This window comes from Haliaeetus leucocephalus, unplaced genomic scaffold (genome assembly GCF_000737465.1).
Source record: "Haliaeetus leucocephalus isolate CR32 unplaced genomic scaffold, Haliaeetus_leucocephalus-4.0 Scaffold295, whole genome shotgun sequence".
Taxonomy (NCBI): domain Eukaryota; kingdom Metazoa; phylum Chordata; class Aves; order Accipitriformes; family Accipitridae; genus Haliaeetus; species Haliaeetus leucocephalus.
Window position 1 is genome coordinate 4,915,714 of NW_010972731.1, and position 20,969 is coordinate 4,936,682.

Genomic DNA, 20,969 nt, shown 5'->3' on the forward strand with positions numbered 1-20,969 from the left:
GGCCGTACCCTCCGGGAGAGCAGGGCGGGGGGAAGCCGGATCCTCGGCTGGGAAACGCTCCGCTGGCCCGAGCGGCTGTGGGCCCGGCTGCTGGCTCTTGCCGTGCTGCCGCGGCGGCCTCTCCGGGGTGGTGGTGGACTGCTCGTATCGCCAAGTAGACTTCTTCATCGCAGAGGTGTTTTTTTAAATGAAACTTCTTCTGGCTTACCTGTGCCCCGTACGGTACTGCTTAACAGCTGTTCTCAAACGTGCTATCAGACTTGAGGCATCGATCTGTGGGGCCGCGCTCAGAGAGTGGAATCACCAACTTGCATGCTCTCCGTTTGCCTCCGTTCGTTAAACTCCACTGTAAAAACAGAAGTTTTAAAATTCTTGACCTGATGTTTACAAACTAGATTTCATCGTTCTGTTTTTTTCCCACGCATCCAGAGTGAAATCCGTAGACAAATAGTACAGGTATGAGAAGAGTTGCTGCTCACGAAGATGTGACATAGGTACTCTGTGACAAGAAAATACAGAAAAATTACTTCTGGCAGTTGAAAATTCAAACTGAGGCTCTTTTAAAAGGATTGGATATTGACTGTCTTAAGATAGCTAAGGCATTGTGTAGCTGCATTGATAATTATGGGAATACCTAATTTTGGCATACAGGAGTTAGAATTCTATTTTAATATTTTTCATATAAATTTTTCTAGATAAATCATCTTAATTCTCAGAAGAGCAAAAGTACTTATTTTGCCAATACTTGTTCTAGCATATGTGCTGTTGTAGGGTCTTACATATATATCCTACATGTTGTAGGGTCTTACATTACATGTATCAGCTAGAAAAATATTTCTGAAAGGATGTTATTGTAAGTCAGTCAGTTAGTTATTTTAATTGGCAGTGGAATACAGGTGATATATATGCCTTCTAGTGTTCCAGTCCTGTGTTTAGCTTAATAAAATGTCAGAAAAATATCTTACATTAAGGAAGCGTTTGCTATTCTCAATTTAGCAGAGTGTATAGTGTTTTGAACTTGTACATTTCTTTCTTAGAGACCTTGGCAAAAATTGTCTGCAAGTATACAGTTGGATTCTTTTTATTTAGTTAAGTGTTTACGTCATACACTTTGTCTACATCTAGGATTATTATGTTCATTTCTGTCTATTCAGAAACTAGCCGTATTTTCCATCCTTACCTATTTTATTGTTAAGGATTAATTTGGTTAACTTCTCAGCTGTATGAATAATACAGTGTTAGTCTCTGAATTACAGTGTTTAAGTTTAGTCACTCTTGCTGGTCTGGCTTTCCATCTCTGTGTTACTTCTTGAGCTTCCTTATTTCTTTCCCCTTACCTTGATGACTTCCCGTAGAGAAAGGCAGTCCATCAGTGTCACTGAGCGAAGGCTGTTTCAATGCTTATGATAACATTATATCTTCAGGAACACCTTTGAGCTGGACCAGCTTTAGGATTGGACCATCTCACACGCATTAGTTCAACTTTTTTTTTCCAGAATGGTGTTGGCATGGCAGAACAGCTGATCCAAGCTCAAGCAGGAGAAGGGGTGCAATGAAGCTTTAGTTCAGATAATGATAGTGGTCCTTAAAATACTGCCAGCTGAAAATAGCTGTGTACCTACCACACCCTGCTTTTTTTGTGGGTGGAATGAGAGCTGGCTAAACCAGCATCTTGCCCTTTGAAGATTCCTTTGCTCGCAATTTTGAATTTAAGGTAGAGGAGGGGTACAATGTAGGCATTTGTCTTTAATCTGTTACAGTTTTGATTCAATACAGGGTGTTGCATTCCTGCACGTGAATCTAAATATGCATTCCTTTGTTTGTCTGCAGGCCTACAAAGTCTTTTGTGAGAAATGGTTATGGAAAAAATGACTAATAGAGCCTAAAAAAATTACCCTTTTGTGTGTTTTGGTTTTTTTCTTTTTTCTTTGCGTGTAGACTTCTGTGGAAATGTCCTTGTGGGACATGCTTTCATTTTATATGCAGGGAAAATCTAAGATATGGGATTATAGGGTAAATAAGAAATTTACTTACTATTTTACTGTAATATCAGATTTTTAAATTCCTCCTTTCAATCCTTACAATTTTTGTAGGCATAGCAGACACTTCACTCTGTGTGTCCTACATCCTAGGCAAGTGATTACCTATTCACAACTTGAGTGTATTGTCAGCTACCTGGAGAATGGCTTACTCCTGAAGGAGTATCTTGAGATCCAGTATATACTAGGAGGTTAACTTGCAGCACTCATCTGTGGTGTTCTCTTCTGGATCTGTAACAGTTTGAGTCAGCTTTCAACTTTGCAGCAGAAAGTTAAAGGAGCAGGGGAAGGTGGTCCAAAATACCTTCGGTAGTAACTTAAACCACTTTTAGTCTGTGTGGTAGAAAATACTGTCTATGGAGTGATTCCTGATACCCACCGCTTTTGAAAGAACTCAGTGTTTTGCTGTATGTTCCATTTTTCTTCTATTTCTTTAACTACCTATTTGTTCCAAATAATGCTCTTAAAGTTACCATCATCTGTGATTGTGCTTATTGGGACTGGTACCTCTGTCTTCCTGTCAAGTTTTTTGCTCATCCTCAGTGATGTGTATGGTTTTGTGCTATCAGAATATCTGTTGTTAACTCAGGGTTGTGGGGGTTTTGTGTGTTTTTTGTTTTTTTTTTTAACTTTTCCTGTGCTTGACTTTTTCTTCTCCCATTTTTCAGTCTGCTGCTCCCCACTAAGGGCTCTCTTCTAACTTCTGAAACATCCGCTTCAAGCAAGGCCTCCTGCTCTTCGCTAATCTTTGCGTTGTACGCTCTTCACTGAATATTTGACTTGCTCTGAAGCATAGATGTGGTCTTGGCCATTTTTTAATAGTTGCTACAAACTAGTAAACAGTTGCTATAAATGGGAGAAGTTTGTGGGTATGATCTAAAGTGTGCGGAGTAAGTAAAATGACGTAACGTGGAGGATTATTCCTCTAACCTCTTCAGCTTGCTTTAGTTGCTACCATTAATAGTAGGTTTTCACAATTTCTGGGTCTTTGTTTTTATTATACAAGTTAGCATCCTTTAACTTTTTATTTGTAGTTCCTACATGCACACAGAGAGCATCTTTTTGAGTAATAAATGCTATGAACACCAACATTCTGTGAGTACTACATAATCTTGGTGGTAATAGCATCTGGTTATGCATATAAACTTCTATAAAGCGTATTGCCCAAAATCAATGGAAAGCTAGTAACCTGTTGAAGCTTAAAGATATAGAAGGCCAAGGTTTTTTGGTATTTTGAAATTCAAAGTAAGCATATCTCTTCACTGCTAGAGATTTTTTCCAGTGCTGTTTCTGGGTAGAATAATTTCTAGAATTCCAAAACGAGCAAAATTCTGTAAAGATGTCTTCAAAATACCAACACATCCAACACCCTTTTTCATTTGTTCTCATATTTTAAATGTTTCTACATGGGTTTGGATATTTTTCCCCCCCTGGTCTGTGAATGCTATATATAGTCTGACTCTCCATATTTTGTTTTTATATTCTGATTCAGAAGTATAGTGGCATGCACTTATTTTCTGTCTAGTCTTGCATTTTATAGTGGTCTTTTACATAAGGTTAAAACTTACTGCAGATATGCATATATATTTTTCCTATTTATATGGCGTGTGTGACACTTTGCCAATTATTTCAGCATGTTTGGCTTTTTTTGTTAGCAGAATGTCTATTCTGGTGCATTTAAGTGCACAAAACTAAAAATGTCAATAAAACAATCTGCCACTTCTAACTGATGTTTCTTTAGAATACAGTAATGCAATCATGTTAATAAGTTGCAGGGGCATGACTGATTACACTGCGAAATGATCAGTAATCTAGACAAGAATTAAAGTGTATGTTTGAACAGGATAGCTAGGGATAGTGAGGGATTTTATTCCTGGAAAGGTTTGAAAATAACCTTAGGTTAAAGTTATTTGAGAGATTGTTTGGATATCCTTGTCTTTAGCTCTTCTAGTTCAATCCATTGAGGATTGAGTCATTGATGTAATTTTTCTGACTCCTCTTGGATCTACAGGTCAGTACGTTTCTGTAGTTAGGTAATGTTAATTTGAAAAGTGTGTTTAAATTCGTACATTGTCAGTGGGGTTTAGTTGGTGGATACAGAATAATCTAACAGAGTTGACTTGAGGAATAGATTAAATTTAAGGTATGTATAGAACTGTACAGAATGTATGTCTAGAAGCCTACCACATGAAGAATAACTCAGCGTTGTTGTTGAAGCTCCTAATTTTGTGTGCCACTTATAGGTGTACTTTGTACCTTTTAACTGTTTTTATCCCAGTGTGGTATGTAAGCCACAGCTACAGGGTTACAGTCCTTCTGAATGTTCTTCCTTCTATGCATGGGGAACTTCAATGATGTTGTAAGCAATCTCTTCCCAGTAGAAAGAAGCTTGAAGCTGACAGTGCAGGGACTGAACAAACCATCCCACCAGCAAGTACCCTCAAAATTTATAAGATTATATAGGAAAGGGGAATTAGTATGGTTGAAGAATATCCAGAGTATGAAACAGTGTGTGCTCATCTTCACTTGCAGCACGCTTAAATATGGCTTTAAGTGTCTTGTCTTAGACCTTCATTTTTGTGTTTAATTAAAGGTTTAGATGGAGTGTGAGTTCTCAAACATAATTATAGTGATGCTAAGACAAGCAGAGCTTCTAGTATGGCAGATAGATTTGAATAATGCTAAAACTCGTGTAATTTGGGAGGGAGGCACATTGTACATTTCTTTTTATCAGAGTCACCTGGTTATAATTTCAGCAAGGCTACTAGTCAGGGCTTGGGTAGTAAATCTTATAGTTGTCTGCTCTGTCGTCAGTTTTGAGGACTTCGTGAGCCAGTTCCAACTCCTGAAACAAGCTAATTGTGCAAGTGTTGATTTCCTCAATGTAAGGTATTTCTTTAAGAAAGACTCCAAGAGTTAGCTGCTTGAAGTTTGTCAAGAAACTGCATAATCACGCCTCTTAGCAAGGAAGTACTGTTGGAGCGTTGTGTATTCGCTTCAGTTGTTTCTCTGGTAGAACGTTCGTTCCCTACCAAATTTCTGAAATTATTCTTGAAATTTCCTGAAATTTGAAGTCTTCCTCTTCTCTTGCTATCACTATTCTTTTCATCTTTCTGTCATCCTCCTTAATGATGTAGACTGGTGCCTTAGTTTCTTGTGTGCTTTTTCTTTGCAGAATTACTTGGTGATGTGCTGAAAGATCAGCCGCAGGAGGCAGATGGAATTGACTCAGTGATTGTCGTGGATAATGTTCCCCAGGTTGGACCAGACCGACTCGAGAAACTGAAGAATGTCATCCACAAAATATTTTCGAAGTTTGGTAAAATTATCAATGAATTTTATCCAGAAGCAGATGGGAAGACAAAAGGGTAAGTCATGATAACTCCTACTGGAAATAGGATTGAAACACTCCTTTGACTTACCCTTGATTATCAGTGTCAATACTTTATGGCCAATTTTTATGGTGACCTCCTGCTCATCACTTTCTTCTACCTTAGTCTGTAAAATCCTGACATCTAGTCTCAGTGACAAACAGAAGTTCCCAAGGGAGCTGAGAAGCTTAATAGCTCATTAAGCTACGGGGTGGGGGGTTAATTATGGAAGCAGTTTAGCTGAGCTTGGAAGTAAAATTTCTGTGCAGTACTAAATGAGTTTTTTTTCTGCCATGGCTAATAAATAGGTTAAAGGTCCATTTTAGTTAAAAACTTAGTAGCAGTGGATGTACTGTTTATTGCAAAATGGACTGTCAATATTCTGTCTCTGGTTGCCAGTGCTTATGCTTACATTAGTGACTTCAACTTCCTTAAGTTCAGTGAGCCCTTGCCGGGACCCTTTTCCCCTTTGCCAACTTCTGATCCCAGTTGCAGGTTAACTGCAGCATCTGAAATTGAGGAGAAAGCTAACCAGAAATGATCAAGCCCAAAGGGAGAGGGCAAGGGAAAGGAAGTTTTAGGGAGAGAAACCAGGCGCAAATCAATCTGATAAATACGACGTTTTAATGAGTCTTGTTACTGTGGTTGGAGTAGCACATATTCCTGAGCTTGGGAGTAATCCATGGTTTAGAAAGCATAAAAAAAGTGGGTTTTCTTGAGTGGAGGGATTGTTGGTTCTGTAAGGTCAGCATGAGAAAATTATTTTCTCTGAGTTCATGCCTCTCTTTGAGGTATGACAGTCTTCAGGGTACTGTTAATTTTAAGTCTGCTGGGCTATGAGCTAGATGGTATTAGTGGCAAGAAGGAAGCTGAATTATACTCGATGTAATTGAAAAACAAGAGTGGTGCTTTGAGATGTTTGTGACGGCAAGATTTACAGTTTCTAAATGTGATCTGTCATTCAGCTGGAAAGAGTTGCATACTTAACCTGTCTGTTACTAGCTCTCATTGTTATTCTGCATTGCATTGAACTTGCATTCATCACTTAGTCTAGCCCATTTACAGAAAGGATATCGGTTTAATTCAGGTCAAGCCCATACAGCTAAAAAGTGTATATGTGCCTGTGGCCAAAATGGAGATTAATTGCTTTTGACCCTCACTGGTTGGGGGCAAGACAAGAAGTTATTTCGTAGATGCTCTGTACTGAGTTCTTAGCTCATCCTCGTTGTTTCTTTTTTATTTTACTTATTTACTTAATTTCTTTTTTATTATGAGCCTGTTACGTAGTCTAAACGATGACTTGCTCCTTTCATCTTCCTTCATTGTAGCTACATCTTTCTGGAGTACATGTCTCCGTCTCATGCAGTGGATGCAGTGAAGAATGCAGATGGATACAAACTGGATAAACAGCACACTTTCAGAGTCAACCTTTTCACAGACTTTGATAAGTGAGTGCAGCTATTGTGTGTATCTGTAGATTTGGGGATTCTAATGAAGAGTGCCTGCACAGAGTGTAACCAATCAAATTGCTGTTTCAGGTACATGACAATCAGTGATGAATGGGAAATCCCTGAGAAACAGCCATTTAAGGATTTGGTAAGGATTTTTTTGAAAAGTGGAAAGAATATTCAGCATAATACAAAATCATTACTTCATTGCTGGAGTGTCCATGTGAAAATAAAAATGATGTGTTAATAGCATTGTTACAAATAGCAGTAGTGATGGCGTGCTCCTATTCCTTTGTTCTCGTTCTCATGAAGTGACAGGAAGAACTTGGTGGTTCTGCTTAGTAGGTCCACATAGGGTAAAACTTGAGTAAATAATGATTTTGCACAAGTCATTTCAAAATAGAGTTTTGAAAGCATCTTTTTATATTTTTAAATGTTTTGAGGCAAACCTCTGTGTTTGTTACCACTAGCTTTGTAAAAAGTCCTGTGGCGGAAGGGATAGTTTAAAAAAAAACCAAACAAAACAAACACAAAAAAAAACCCCTTAAGTTATTTGAGGCAAGAAGTGTTAAACATCATCAAACCACCTTGAAGGTCCACCTTTTTATGGTCTGTTCTCTTAGCCTCCAGTAACCAGTAGCTTGAGTTATTTAATTTCACTTTAAAAACTGGCTTGCAATGGTAAGACTCCAAAGTTGCATGCTTTGAGTAAGACCGACTTCCACCTGCCAGGTAGATACTAATTTGGGGAACTTGTCATCTTAGCAACTGACTCACTAATAATTTTTTTGCTTCTGTTTTTCTTAGGGGAATCTCCGATACTGGTTGGAAGATCCTGATTGCAGGGATCAGTACAGTGTGATCTTTGAGTCAGGAGACCGGACCTCCATTTTTTGGAATGATATCAAGGAACCTGTTCAAATTGAGGACAGAGCAGTGAGTGTTCTGGAAGTGCAGTACATTGCAGATACACTGTCAGTCTCATTCATTTTATGACATTTCAGGTTTTTAATTTTTTTTCAAAAAGATTTTTTTTCCCCATTGCTGAAATACTTTTTTTCTTCCATTTGAAGAGGAGTCATGAAATTGCATCCTTTAGAATTAGACTTAGCTGCTTAGGTAAAACAAATGTGGAGCTAACTTGTTTGTGGTGGTCTTTTTTTTTTTTTTTTTTTTTTTTTCCCCAACTGGTCCATGATGCCTATTAGTTTCCTTCATCTGTATATTATAGGTAATTCAAAAAGACATGAAAACGCGAAGTCAGAGTTTGAGGAGTACTATTCATTAGAGCTGAGTATGTGCTTAAGTATGCTGCTTCTGATCACTTCTTGTTTTTTTGCTGACTGCAGAGGTGCTAAAGAGGAATAGCTGGTTTGGTAATAGCACATAAAAGGGAGAGTTAGTGTGCCTGTCTGCTGCAGGCAGTTGACTTGCTGAGAACTGTTGGTACCCAGAAGCATTTTCTTTAATAACCATGATCCATTACAGTAGAAAGAAGTTGGCTCTGGAATGATGAGTAATTTTCCTCATCACCATGGTCACTGGCCGTGGTCTATATTGTTGAAACCTCTCTAACTTAGCTGAAGCTTAAGAGCTGTATTGTTGTTAAGAAATACGAAATACTTACCCTTACTTCTGAGTATGTTCTTACCAGGGCTGAAAGGCAACAAGGAAACCCAACCCTGTTAGGTGGGTTTAATTGTTTACTATACAAAGGTTGTCACTGTACCTGGAAAATTTTTTTGCTGATCTTTAAGTTGAAAAGGTCTCAATTGACAGTTTTCAACCTGAAGAATAAGTATTATGCAATATGTGCATGAAATTAAACTCCAACTAGCCCAAGATATCATTAATTCTCAGATCTTCACTTAGTAAATAGATTGGCGAAATGTGATGCTACAAGCCACACATTAATTCTTTCCCCTTTAGGAATCCTGCATGAAATTAAACCTTTGTGTATACTTTTTTTTTTTTTTAAAAATCTAGCGGTGGACAGAAACCTATGTACGTTGGTCCCCAAAGGGTACCTACTTGGCTACATTCCACCAGAGAGGCATCGCACTTTGGGGTGGAGAGAAGTTCAAGCAGATTCAAAGGTTTAGTCACCAGGGAGTGCAGCTTATTGACTTCTCACCCTGTGAAAGGTATGGAGTATGACATTGGTTTGGGCTAAGGGATGAAAAGCATGAAGCACAGGCATTCTGGCTGCTGTGCTTTCAAATCTCATGTGCTTGGGGTCTTCTGTTCTCCTTTGCTTTTGGAAGTACTGCTTTTCATGCATAAATCCTTCTTAGAATGAGTGAAACTCTGCCTGACTTTTTGACTTCAGGATGATACTTAACATAATCTGGAATAATTGGTCTAAAAAAATAAGCTGACAAGTTTCCTCAAAGATGTTAACTACCCCAAGGGAGAGGACCATACTTTTTCCTCTTCAGTTGGATGAGATGTCTGTAGTGTTAGATTTCTGGTTCTCTGAAAAGTTTCAGTTGAGTAGCATCCTCCAAATCTGTAGTACTGAAATGAATTCCTTAAGCTTTCTTTAACATTAAGGAGCTCTTTAGAGAAGGCTAAAATAATTTCAGGACTGAGATGCATCTTGTTTTGCTAGTTTTCAAGTAACATATTTGGAAGCAGTAAGGTTTTATGTTTTATTGTATTAAAAAGAGGTTATTTATCTTTAAATGCAGAAGTCTAGCATACCTATAGTTCAGGTTGGCTACGGTCAATGGATTTATATTCGGTTCGAAACCAATGATGTTCTTGTGGCAAAGCTATATAGTAGGTAACAGTGTATTTGGCTGTTGGCCCTCACTTGTAAGACCAATATGGGAAGACTTGCACATAAATCTAGAGTCTTTTCAGGCAGAGGGATGCCAGGGAAATACTGTGTCTTGGAAGCTTTCTCCCCTTTCATTGCACTGTTCTTATTTTTCCCTTCTTTCCAAAAAATCCCATTAGAGAAACTGCTGTTTGAAAGTGCATTGTATTTAAATATTACTTGGATGAAAGCCTACTTGTACTTACATATTAGATGAAGTTTTGACAGTGAACTTGATTATTTCTTTTGTAGGTATTTAGTGACCTTCAGCCCTTTGATGGACACGCAGGATGACCCTCAGGCTATTATCATCTGGGATATTCTGACTGGGCAAAAGAAGCGAGGATTCCACTGTGAAAACTCAGCTCACTGGCCTATTTTTAAGTAGGTTGAGAAACAAAATTAGAGTAGAGGGAGGTAGTCCCAGACTTCATTTAATAAAAAGGCAGTTCCTATCTAATACTCTTTTTTTCTTTTTATTTGCTTAGATGGAGTCATGATGGTAAATTCTTTGCTAGAATGACTTCAGATACCCTCAGCATCTATGAAACACCTGTAAGTTCTTGCCTTTTTTTGCATAACATTTATTACAATGTCGGTCTTTCCCATGGTATAAGTTTTAAAGGCTACATTTTAATAATACACTCTAGAGCTGGGCTTAAAAGGGGAGAAATCTGTTTGCTCTTGTCTTGTTCTTTCCTGGGTGAAAAACTTTAGCTGAGTTTGACAGTAAATTTCACACCACACTTCTGGAAGGACTAGACAGCTCAATATACTACTTATAAGAGTCAATAGGATCAAGGTTATGTGGTGCCTCCCAGCTCTCAGTAGCAGGTGAGTTCCAAAGTACCCAAAACACACTATAAATTGCAGCCTAATCTAGTGCTTTTTCATTACAATTCAGGCTGCTGTACTCATTAATTCTGTACGGCAATTTTTATTTTACTTGCAGTTGTGGTATACATATGTTCATAATGAAAAATAGGGATACAGGATCTCTACACAATTTCCTAGTTTATGTGCTCTAATAGAGTAGAAGGTGCATGTGTAAATATAAGAATGTTACTAACCTGGAAATTCACTCCTTTCTCTTCTTTTAGTCTATGGGTTTGTTGGACAAGAAAAGCTTGAAAATCACAGGGATAAGGTGAGTCTATTCCTTTGTAAAGATAACTGCTCTCTTAGTTGGAATCCTTATGGCTGGGGCTTTGTTATGGTGAGAGGAATCTTTAGACTGTTGACTAGAGCAAATGGCCTCATATGCTGAAGTGGTCAAATTAGACAAACTGGCAAAAAGGAATGGAAAATTCTCCATTTATTGATGTCCACAGCTGACAGCTTGCATGCTTTGAAATCCTCTTTGTGATACTGCTTAATCCAGGGTCTAGTTTAGGAGTCCTGTTCCTTGTCAACAGAACCAAAGTGGAATGCAGTTTGTTAGGGAATATCTCCCTAACAAGATTTGTATGCTGGCTTAAAACAGTGTGCTGTATACTGCCTGTTGACAAGGAACGGGTTTGGTTTTGTGTGTGCCTGTACAATAGACACTGACTCCTATGAGAGTTTTTGAAGTACCTCTCTGTAAAGCAACAAGAAAATTAAGTGTACCCAGGTGCAAGAAGATTGTCTCCAGTGTAATTTAATAGGGTTTTTTTGCTCACTGGTTTAATCGACCTGTTTCTTATATCTTTGGCGGTTACACTGGGTGTAACCCCTCCTCTTTAGTGAAATGTACTGTGTTGATAACACTGGTCATATAGCAAGTTTAAATAGCAATTTAAAAATCTGGTTTGGTATGATATGTGTAAGGTTATTAATTGTCCTTGGTTGCTTGTCTGTATCTGTCTTTATTAGTGAGAGTTGGTACTTCTCTGCAGCATTTCAGATACAGTGATGAAAATTGTTTCTGCTTGTAGTATCTCTAACTAAAAATTAAAATGGCATATTTTCAACTTTCTTCCTGTAGAGACTTCTCATGGTCTCCAGGTGGTAACATAATTGCTTTCTGGGTGCCTGAGGATAAAGACATCCCAGCAAGAGTGACTTTGATGCAGCTGCCTTCTAGACAAGAAATTCGTGTGCGGAATTTGTTCAATGTCGTAGATTGTAAACTACACTGGCAGAAGAACGGGGATTACCTGTGTGTGAAGGTAGACAGGACTCCCAAAGGCACACAAGTACGTGGATTCTGATTATATTCATAAAATTTGGTTCTGTCTCACGCTGACACCTCGTTTTCTTACCGTACTGTCTTTTAATATAGACAGTGTAAATTATATGATGTCAAAGCTGTTTTTCATTTTTCCATTTGAATTTTGAGGCATGTGGAGATCAAAATGTATGTAATGTTTGCATCCAAGCTTTGCTTTGACTTCAGTGGCCTCTTAGACTTGGATGAGAGCTATATGCATCATGTCTTTTCCTACTCCCTCTTAAGGAGCTGTTGAACAGCCCATAGGTCATGCTGCGCAATGTGCTGTCTGTTTATCTGTCTTAATTAAACTTCATAACAGTCTGAAAAGAAACAAATGCTTTTGTACAATTCTTCAGTTATTCTTTATCAGACAGAAAAATTTAGAATGTGTTTGGTAATGAGCCATACTGTATTTATCTGCTCTCATTAAAGAAATAAATCTTGACTCTCTCATCCTGCATCCTGACAGGCTAATTGTATAGTTGTCTTTCTATGCCTAGCAATAAAATTATTTGCTCTACTGCTTCTGTGCTGCATAATGAGCTGATCTTGGCCTTTACAGGGAGTAGTGACCAACTTTGAAATATTCCGAATGAGAGAGAAACAGGTGCCAGTGGATGTGGTGGAAATGAAAGGTAATGCCAAGTATTTCCATACTTTTGATCTTTAACTTTTTTGACTAGACACTTGCATGTTTCTTAGAAATTTCCTGTCAACATGTGACGTAATTAGGAAGTTAACTCCTTTTCATAGGAGCTACAGTATTCATGTCACAGGGTGCCTCATGTAAAAATGAGAAATCAAAACTTGTGTTGCTATTCATGCTTGTGACTGACTTGAAAAATGATGGAACTGAAAATCTGTTCTTAATAAAGGTGGCAGGGCTGATAATATGAGTGTATTTTGTAGAAGGTGGGGGACAGGAGCTATCGTTTGACTGAAACACTTCCCGTAACTCCCTGCATGTGCCTTATGAACCTGTTTTGAAAGATAGTCTATATGGCAAAGTCTGTTAACTGATGGGTTGCCTCTCTTCAGTGTCTTCGTTTTCTTTTGGTAACTGCTTGAAATCAAAGCTTTGTATTGTCTTTTGACAGAGCTTTGGCCCCTCTGTTTTTTGTTACAGAAAGCATCATAGCCTTTGCTTGGGAACCAAATGGAAGCAAGTTTGCTGTGTTGCATGGAGAAACTCCACGAATTTCAGTTTCTTTTTACCATGTTAAAAACAATGGGAAAATAGAACTCATAAGTAAGTGACTGAGAAACAAGTGAAAAGTGCAGATACTAAGCATTTTGCATGGCAATAGATGCAATAAACTCAAAACTGTGGCTGTTTGTGGTGGACAGTATGGCAATAGGTGCTATGCCTGATACTGTGTTCTAGAAATCTGACTTTCTGGTGACAGCTAAACTGTTTTCACTTTGAATCAGTCCAGGGTCTGGGACTAAAAGGCCTACAAGCCAGAATAATTTTGTGGCCTTGGGAAGTTCATGTGAGGCAATAGCACAGACTTGGCTCACTTCAGATAAAATTTATTCCCAAGTTGGCTCTTGGGGTCTTCTGATCTCCTTCTCTTCCTTCTGCTAGCTTTGGATGTTCTGGTACTACTGGGTTTTGTCTTTAGAAGTGTAGAGCTAAGGGCTGTTGTCAGGACTTGCTTGCAGAGTTCATAAATGTCTTTTGAGGAGTGGATGGAGTTGACTGCTTGTAAGCTAACTGATGGCATTGGATTGAGATCTTTTTCTGAATTTGTCTTGTTTCTTTTCAGAAACGTTTGACAAACAGCAGGCAAACACGATATTCTGGAGTCCTCAAGGGCAATTTGTAGTATTGGCTGGCCTCAGAAGGTGAGCATTGCATGGGTTACTGAACACCATATTAATTTTAAGGAGGAAAAAGGACTAGAGTATCTCATCAAGAAGTGTTTGGTATCTCCATGAATGTTGCATTACTGTGTAATCCTGATACAGCTATCTAAAAGCAAGGGAAAAGAAGAGATGCAATTCCATGATGTAGCTCAGTCCTTTGTAACTTTTACTTGCTATTTTTGCCACATCAAATGAAGAATGCATTTTTCAACAGAAAAGTGGATATTTAGAAACACTTTTCAGCTGTTTAAGTTAAATACTGACTCAACTAATCCAGTTGGAACTGTGCATGTGGCTCTTACAAGGCATTTGTTGTAGTTATATCCTTGTGTCTCTTCATCGGCCATACCTCTTAATGACAAAGCTGTTTTGTAAAAGAGTTATCAGGAAAGTTTCACATTAGAGCAAGTGAAAATTATTTTTATTAACCAGTTGAGTAGTACTTGCCTTTACATGCTTTCAGATGAGCGCTGCTGTTCATCTTAGAAATATATTTTTTTCCTTTAATGTTGTCTTCACTATTTAAATATGTCTAAGCATATGAGTGTTAAACTTTGGCTGTAACTTGCCTATAGTATGTTTTCACTGTGCCTTTAAGAACCGAAATAAAATGGGTTAAAGGTCACTGAACATAGAAACAAAAGTGTCATTCTTACTTGGATTTTTGTTTTTATTCATTGCATTGCTTTCTAGCCACAGAGACTGGGATGACCCTCTCTCTTGGTTGCTGTGAAAATTTATCTTTGTAGTGAGGAGTTGTAAAGATGCAGCTTGTGAAATGCTTTTAAAGAAACAGGCTATACTGGTGTGTAAAACAACCTGTCTTGTCTTGCCTTTGCAGCATGAATGGTGCCTTAGCATTTGTCGATACATCTGACTGCACCATGATGAATATTGCCGAACACTATACAGCTTCAGATGTGGAATGGGATCCTACAGGCAGATACATTGTGACTTCTGTGTCTTGGTGGAGCCACAAGGTACTAGTGCTTTTTTTTTTTTTTTTTTTTTCTTCTCTCTTCCACAGGTATTGGAAAGGGCTATTGGTTAGGAAGAGAAAATGGACACCTGTTGCTGATCATACGACTTAAAACCTGCACCATAGTTTTACCTGTTAATTTCTGAACATCAGTATGTATTTGGGCCATTAGCTTCACTGGTTGTCCAAAATAAGTTCTGAAAGGGCAATTCACAAGTCTAAACTGAGTGTCCTTTTTCTGAATTTTCATTACGTCTTTAGCGGTTTGAAACTTGATCTCCTTGTGGTCTACACAGAACAGTAGGATTTATTGCACCTATCATTACTTTTGCTTGGTTCCAGCCACTGCACTGTAATCCTCTCCTGTACAAGTATAGAATCTGAGACTTAAGAATATGATAGGAAGGCTGGATTAGTTTCAAACTGTTGTAATACTCCAGAAGATAATTTCTTGCAGAGCTTCAGTGGAACAAATACTTTGCTGAGGAAATTGACTTGTGCAAGGAAGATGCTAACAAAAAGAGCACCCTGGTTCTGTTGACTAATGGTGCTGATTTTATAAAAAAGACCCTTAGGACATGGAGTGAGGACTATAGTGTTAAGTTGTAGCTTATCTTGACTGAGATGGTGCACTGCTCTTCCAGGTGGACAATGCATATTGGTTATGGACCTTCCAAGGCCGTTTGCTTCAGAAAAACAATAAAGACAGGTTCTGTCAGCTTCTCTGGAGACCACGACCAACTACCTTGCTCAGTGAGGATCAGATAAAGGTAGCGTATTCCACTGACTTTCTGCTGACATTGATTTGGTGTATAAGCATACTTGGTTTACTCCCTCTTCTTGAGGATGAGGCTTGAACTGTTACAGAGTTATGCAACTGCTTTTTGCCCTGAATTTGTGAGAAAACGTTGCTGTAGGGGACCTCGCTTCTGGGAGTGACTGTAAATATTAACTGTTCTTTAAGCTCAGAATAAAAATGATTAGTTGTTCTTAGAGTTAGGTTACAGTGAAAGGGTATAAAGAATAACAAAATTGAATTTAGCTTTCCAGACTTCACTAATTGCACGTGTACAGAAGCATTTACATGATTTGTAAGCCAGGAAGAACAAACAGAATTACAGCAAAGGGAAATTGCCTAGAAGAGAGGTTTTTAAAAAATGCATAGCCTGCTTAAGCCTACCGAAGGAGTTCTTAGAGAATATGGTGGTTGTGATTGCTAGTCTGATATCCCAGTTGAAATAAAATTCCCTGTTTTACAGCAAATTAAGAAGGACCTGAAGAAATACTCCAAGATATTTGAGCAGAAGGATCGCCTGAGCCAGTCCAAAGCCTCAAAGGCAAGACAGTTTTGGAATATAATAATAATATAGACAAAACTCTTGTAATCTGTCCTTAGTTATTTTGTAATGGTGATATGTAAGTTAAATTTCTTTTATAACAAACATCTGTGTTCATTTGACTCCAGATGGTTAGAGTTAGTTCCAGTAGGTGGTTCAGACAGATGCTACTAAACTGTCAGGTTAAACAGTAATGAATCTGGAGAGGCACTGGTGTTACCTCATTAAGTAAAGGTGGTAAAATTTTGGAGTTCGTAGTGAGTTGCTGCATTAGCCAGTCTTTAAATTAAGAAAAGCTCTTTAAATTAAAAAAAAAAAATCAACAAAACAGCTTTTTGATTACATAAACAAAAGAAGAAAGATCTCTTAAGTCAGTAGGAATTATGTTCATGAGAAAAATATTTTATTTGCTAACAAATACATCACACGTGAATTTGATTTATTGGGGAGGTGTAACGACCTCTTCCTGCCTCCACAGGAGCTAGTGGAGAGGAGACGTACAATGATGGAAGAGTTCAGAAAGTACCGCAAGATGGCACAAGAGTTGTACATGGAGCAGAGGAATGAGCGTTTAGAGCTTCGAGGAGGTAAGCCACACATAGTACTTGTAAAGACTTGCTGCTAGATAACTGCTGCTTCTTACCAAATAACTACACTGTTCTGGGGATTCATCCACTTCTCTCCCTCCATTTCCTGCCAAAGCTAGTCCCTTGTTCTCTGAAGGTTATTTATACTTTTTATCCTGAATTGCAACAGGAATTTTTTTTTTTTTTTTTCTATGGGAGAAAGGCCAAATATTGCTGGGTGCCAGATTTTGGTATCTGTGTTTTACCTCACCTCTTTACGTTTCAAGGCAAGCATTGGCTTGACCTTGGGATAAGACTGTGAAGAGATTTGGGTGTTGCATTTAACCAAAAAATTCACAGAAGCCCTGTGGTGGGAGACAGAAATGCCTTGGTTGTCATTTAATGAATTTAGCATGTACTACTTAGTTTTAAAGCACCAAATAGCTCTTATTTCACTGCTGGTTTAAGGACAGTTTCTGCCAAGAGGAGAAATCTTTCCATTGATGCCTTGTTTGATGCATTCAGTGTTAATGTTTTCTCCATTCCAGGGGTAGACACAGATGAGCTGGACAGCAATGTTGATGACTGGGAGGAGGAGACTGTTGAATTTTTTATCAATGAAGAAATTATTACCCTTGCAGAACCAGAGTAATTAACAAAACTGTGGTAAGATGGCATACCTCTCAGTAGAGAGAAACTTTCTGTCAGCTATTGCTATTGTTTCACTAATTTGCTTGAGAAAGTTAGATCTGTCTGCATGAGTGAATGTGTTGTTCTCTGAGTTGGTTTATGTTTTCTTTGTGGCTAGATGGTACAAAACCTGTTTTTTTAAAGTAATCGCAGATGGTCAGATTTATGAGTTGTACTGAGCAGAATACTGTGTATGTCCTGTCTTGCCAGAGCAATCAAACCCACAACAGGGTCAGGGTCAACTTCCAAACACGGTGTATTGCAGACTCTCTAAGTTCTGTCAGTAGAAGGAATTGTAGTTAGTATGAGATAGAAATTTTGCCTTTTGAAAGAATTGCCTGTTAGTTCAAGGCTGGACAGAGTTTAAGTACTGTACTAAAGATTGTGCAGCAAGTTAACTGTGGACTGATAACATCTACTCAAAAGTTTTAGTTTTTAAATATCCACATGAACTCTGCTATCATTTTCTGGAGAAGTTGGGTAGAATTCAGGTGGTAGCAGATTCTTGTGTACTGACTGTCACTGCTTGTTGTTGAAATCTTTTTTTTAATCCAGTGCTTTTCCCAGTTCCTTTTTGTGAATTCCTATTACGTATTTATATGTTGAAAATAGAGGCTACTTTCAGCCCCTGTTGTAGGAAATGTCTTTTAGGGAGCTTGACATTGTTGTATTGAGGAGGGAAAAGATATTTTGATAGTGAAGGCACTCACATAGGACTTAAAATCTGGAATGTGTTCCTGCTCTATCATATTTAGGACTTCACTTAAGGAAGAGGAAGGGGAGACTGGAAGTATGCCTCTTGCAGCTGTAAGTCACCCTGCAGCTCTTTTAGCCTCCAGATACCTGAGGAGTTCAAGTGAAATATGAACAGTATACCTCTTGAACCTGTAGAAAATTAATAGCCTTGATACCTTTGAATATATTTGGATATGGCTTATCTGTGTCCTATACATGGGAGATCCTTTTATGGAAGGAAGAAGGAGAGAAGCTCCTTAGTGTATGGATTTAAACAAACATCAGTTTAAGAACAGGTGAAACATGCTTATGTAGCCTTTCACTAGCTAGCATCTGTGGTGAGGTTGAGCTGTTTGTATAAAAGCACAGTAACTAACTGGCCTCTTTTTTTCCTTTTCTGCAGCACCACCATATCTTGTGCTGAAAAGAAGTTTGCTCATTTTCAGAAAGCCTACATCAACTTTGGAATTTTTAATCCATATTCTTGCAGTCTGGAAGGGTGGATGCACCAGATTTTCTCCATCTGACACATTGTAGTGCCTTTAAGTCTTGCTGCCTGCTGCAGTGAGATACTGGAAAGGCGCTGCTTTTAAATTTTTCTTCTTTTTTTTTTTTTTTATTTTCTTCTTAAATCCACTACTACCGGTATTTACTTCCTGACTCCCATACAGTACTTGCCAACTGGCAGTTTTTGACTATTGCTGGTGAGGTGAAATTCATCAGTGCACCTCTGTCTTACACGATGTTTCTGTTTCAGGACTCTTTCTATGTCCCGAGTGCATGGACAGGTGTTCATTTTGTTTGGGGAAAAGTCAACAGAACCATTTTTCGTATGATGTGTTTTAGTGTGCTGAAGCAGCACTACAGTGGGCTATATCCTCCTCCTTTCAGATTGTGAAAGGATGCCTCCCTCAAAGAGCTGAATATGGAAATAAAAGCAGACCTATACTAAAACCAGGCTGGCTACGCGTTGTTTGTAGGGAATGTTTCCCTGAATGATGCAAGTCAAACATACCACAGTAATAAGTGTGTGTTTGCTATATTGACTATATCGTTCCTTTGGATTTTTTTTTTTAATCTCAGTTCCTCATGGCTCTTCTGGTTTTGTGCTGTGGTTGTTTTGTTTTTTACAGTGATGGTATGGCTCATTAATCTGGCAAGTTGACCTGTTCACTATAGTGGAGTGACTAGAAAATGAGTGGATTTCTTAAAACATTTGCAAATTGATACTAGCCTCAGGAATTACTGGATTTGTCTAAGTCTTATTAGTGAACGTTGCAAACATTCAGAGAAGTGCTCTCTATACACATGCCTTATGTTTCCTGTTCCAGTACCTAGTTTCATTTCTAAAGCCCTCTGTGCTCAGAGGGGAAAAGTGTACTTAAAGCTGGTGGAGTTACTTCTCTGTATTAATGAGTAGAATTTTTTCTGGATGTTGTCAGAGCAGTGAGAGAGATTGGCCTGCTGCTTGCCCTTTGAGGGGCAGAGGAGAGTGGGGATGTTCATGACTCCTCTCCTGGACTGGCTAGTGAAATTGCTAATGTGAGCACTCTTGACTCTTTTTAAACCCTGAACTTGCTTACAGTGTCTTGACAGATTTGAAGTGGAAAGCAGAAAGTGCCCTTTGGGCAAAGGGTAGCCCCACTCAGCTGGAGGCAGCCAAGGGCCAGTAATGTTTTTAGCACTTGCTTTTCTTTGTCCTTAGGTGAACTTGCTGTGATAGGAAATGCACAAACCCCTCAATTAACTCCAATGTTCTCTTTACCAGGAAGACTCTTCAGAATGGTTGTTCTGTAATGATGATATTGACTTAGTTTCAATAGTTCACTCTTAAACCAGTGGGTGGGGGTTTTGTTTTTTTTTTTTTCAGAAGTCTGTATTAGTTTCCAGTTTTCTGCATTTGTTCATTCATAATCCATATATACAGATATATAGATGATAGTTTTGTCCACAATACTTACCAAGCTCATATCTCAACTGGACTGAAAAAAAAAATACTTACTTTCTGGCAAAAAAATGCAGAAGAACTTCTAGCACATCAAAGTTCTCCAGTGATGGCTTGGAGTTGTATAGCAGGAATAATTTTATTTACCCTTTAGTTGCAAAGAGCTGACTTCTCAACCATTTTCACAGTTATGAATTGAGTTGGAAAGGTTTTTTTCCCCTGTCACTATGCAATGCAGTTTTAATAGGCTACTGTGTTTTATTCCTGGCCATTTTCAAAGTGAAGTAATGCCAATGTTAAATGAATTGAGTTCTCTCTAAGATGCTTCTCTGAAGTGTGGATCGTCAGTGAGGGGGGAAAAAAAACCCCACCCAAACCTTGATGCTCCTTGTAGGAGCTTGGTAAGCTGACAAGATGTTGTCCTGGCCAGCAGTTAAGGCCTCTTCTCATCTGTTACGCTGGCATTTCTGACAGTGCTCCTTTCAATTACTGTGTCTTTTCTGTAGTGTTCCTTGCTTCAAATGCTTTTTACAAATTATGTGCTCCTGAAATTGCTTCATGGGTATGTATTTGGTGAACTAGTCTGTTTGGCATATCTCGGAGTAACAGGAATTGTAGTAGGGAGGAAGGGTCTTGTTGGATTGAATCCATGTTGGTGTGTGTCTTCAAGTACTCTATGCCACTGGTTTTCAGTCAGTGGCCGTTAGGGGCTTCTGAAGGATGGTCAAAATAGAAGAGGTTTGTAGGTACTGTATAGAGATATGTATGGGTGGGGAAAAAAGCTTCCAATAGCAGTTGTACCTCCACTGAATGCCTGCAAGGGTCCAGAATTTGGGCAGCAGGGGGAGGGAGGGAAGCAAACCTTAAGCATTAAGTAGGATAGTATATCTCATTGTGTTAAAAGTACTGTCTTAAGTATTTTTAATGACTGTTCTTAAATAGCAAGATTAACTGGAACAATTCATATAATCCTGG

At 38.5% G+C, this 20,969-nt stretch overlaps 1 protein-coding gene across 1 annotated transcript in view; it reads left to right on the forward strand.

Annotated features, from left to right (window-relative positions):
- EIF3B (eukaryotic translation initiation factor 3, subunit B) overlaps nucleotides 1-20,737 on the forward strand; it is a 21,612-nt gene extending 875 nt beyond the window's left edge. The window contains exons 2-20 of the mRNA XM_010570589.1: nucleotides 2,133-2,230; nucleotides 5,215-5,407; nucleotides 6,739-6,858; nucleotides 6,949-7,006; nucleotides 7,666-7,794; nucleotides 8,845-9,002; nucleotides 9,932-10,063; nucleotides 10,168-10,234; nucleotides 10,780-10,826; nucleotides 11,646-11,856; nucleotides 12,436-12,508; nucleotides 13,000-13,122; nucleotides 13,643-13,721; nucleotides 14,584-14,722; nucleotides 15,366-15,491; nucleotides 15,981-16,058; nucleotides 16,537-16,645; nucleotides 17,173-17,290; nucleotides 18,453-20,737. Coding sequence (XP_010568891.1) covers nucleotides 2,133-2,230; nucleotides 5,215-5,407; nucleotides 6,739-6,858; nucleotides 6,949-7,006; nucleotides 7,666-7,794; nucleotides 8,845-9,002; nucleotides 9,932-10,063; nucleotides 10,168-10,234; nucleotides 10,780-10,826; nucleotides 11,646-11,856; nucleotides 12,436-12,508; nucleotides 13,000-13,122; nucleotides 13,643-13,721; nucleotides 14,584-14,722; nucleotides 15,366-15,491; nucleotides 15,981-16,058; nucleotides 16,537-16,645; nucleotides 17,173-17,276 — 2,044 coding nt within the window. The 3' untranslated portion in view covers nucleotides 17,277-17,290; nucleotides 18,453-20,737. The remainder of the gene's footprint in view (nucleotides 1-2,132; nucleotides 2,231-5,214; nucleotides 5,408-6,738; nucleotides 6,859-6,948; nucleotides 7,007-7,665; nucleotides 7,795-8,844; nucleotides 9,003-9,931; nucleotides 10,064-10,167; nucleotides 10,235-10,779; nucleotides 10,827-11,645; nucleotides 11,857-12,435; nucleotides 12,509-12,999; nucleotides 13,123-13,642; nucleotides 13,722-14,583; nucleotides 14,723-15,365; nucleotides 15,492-15,980; nucleotides 16,059-16,536; nucleotides 16,646-17,172; nucleotides 17,291-18,452) is intronic.
- The last annotated feature ends 232 nt before the right edge of the window (nucleotides 20,738-20,969 follow it).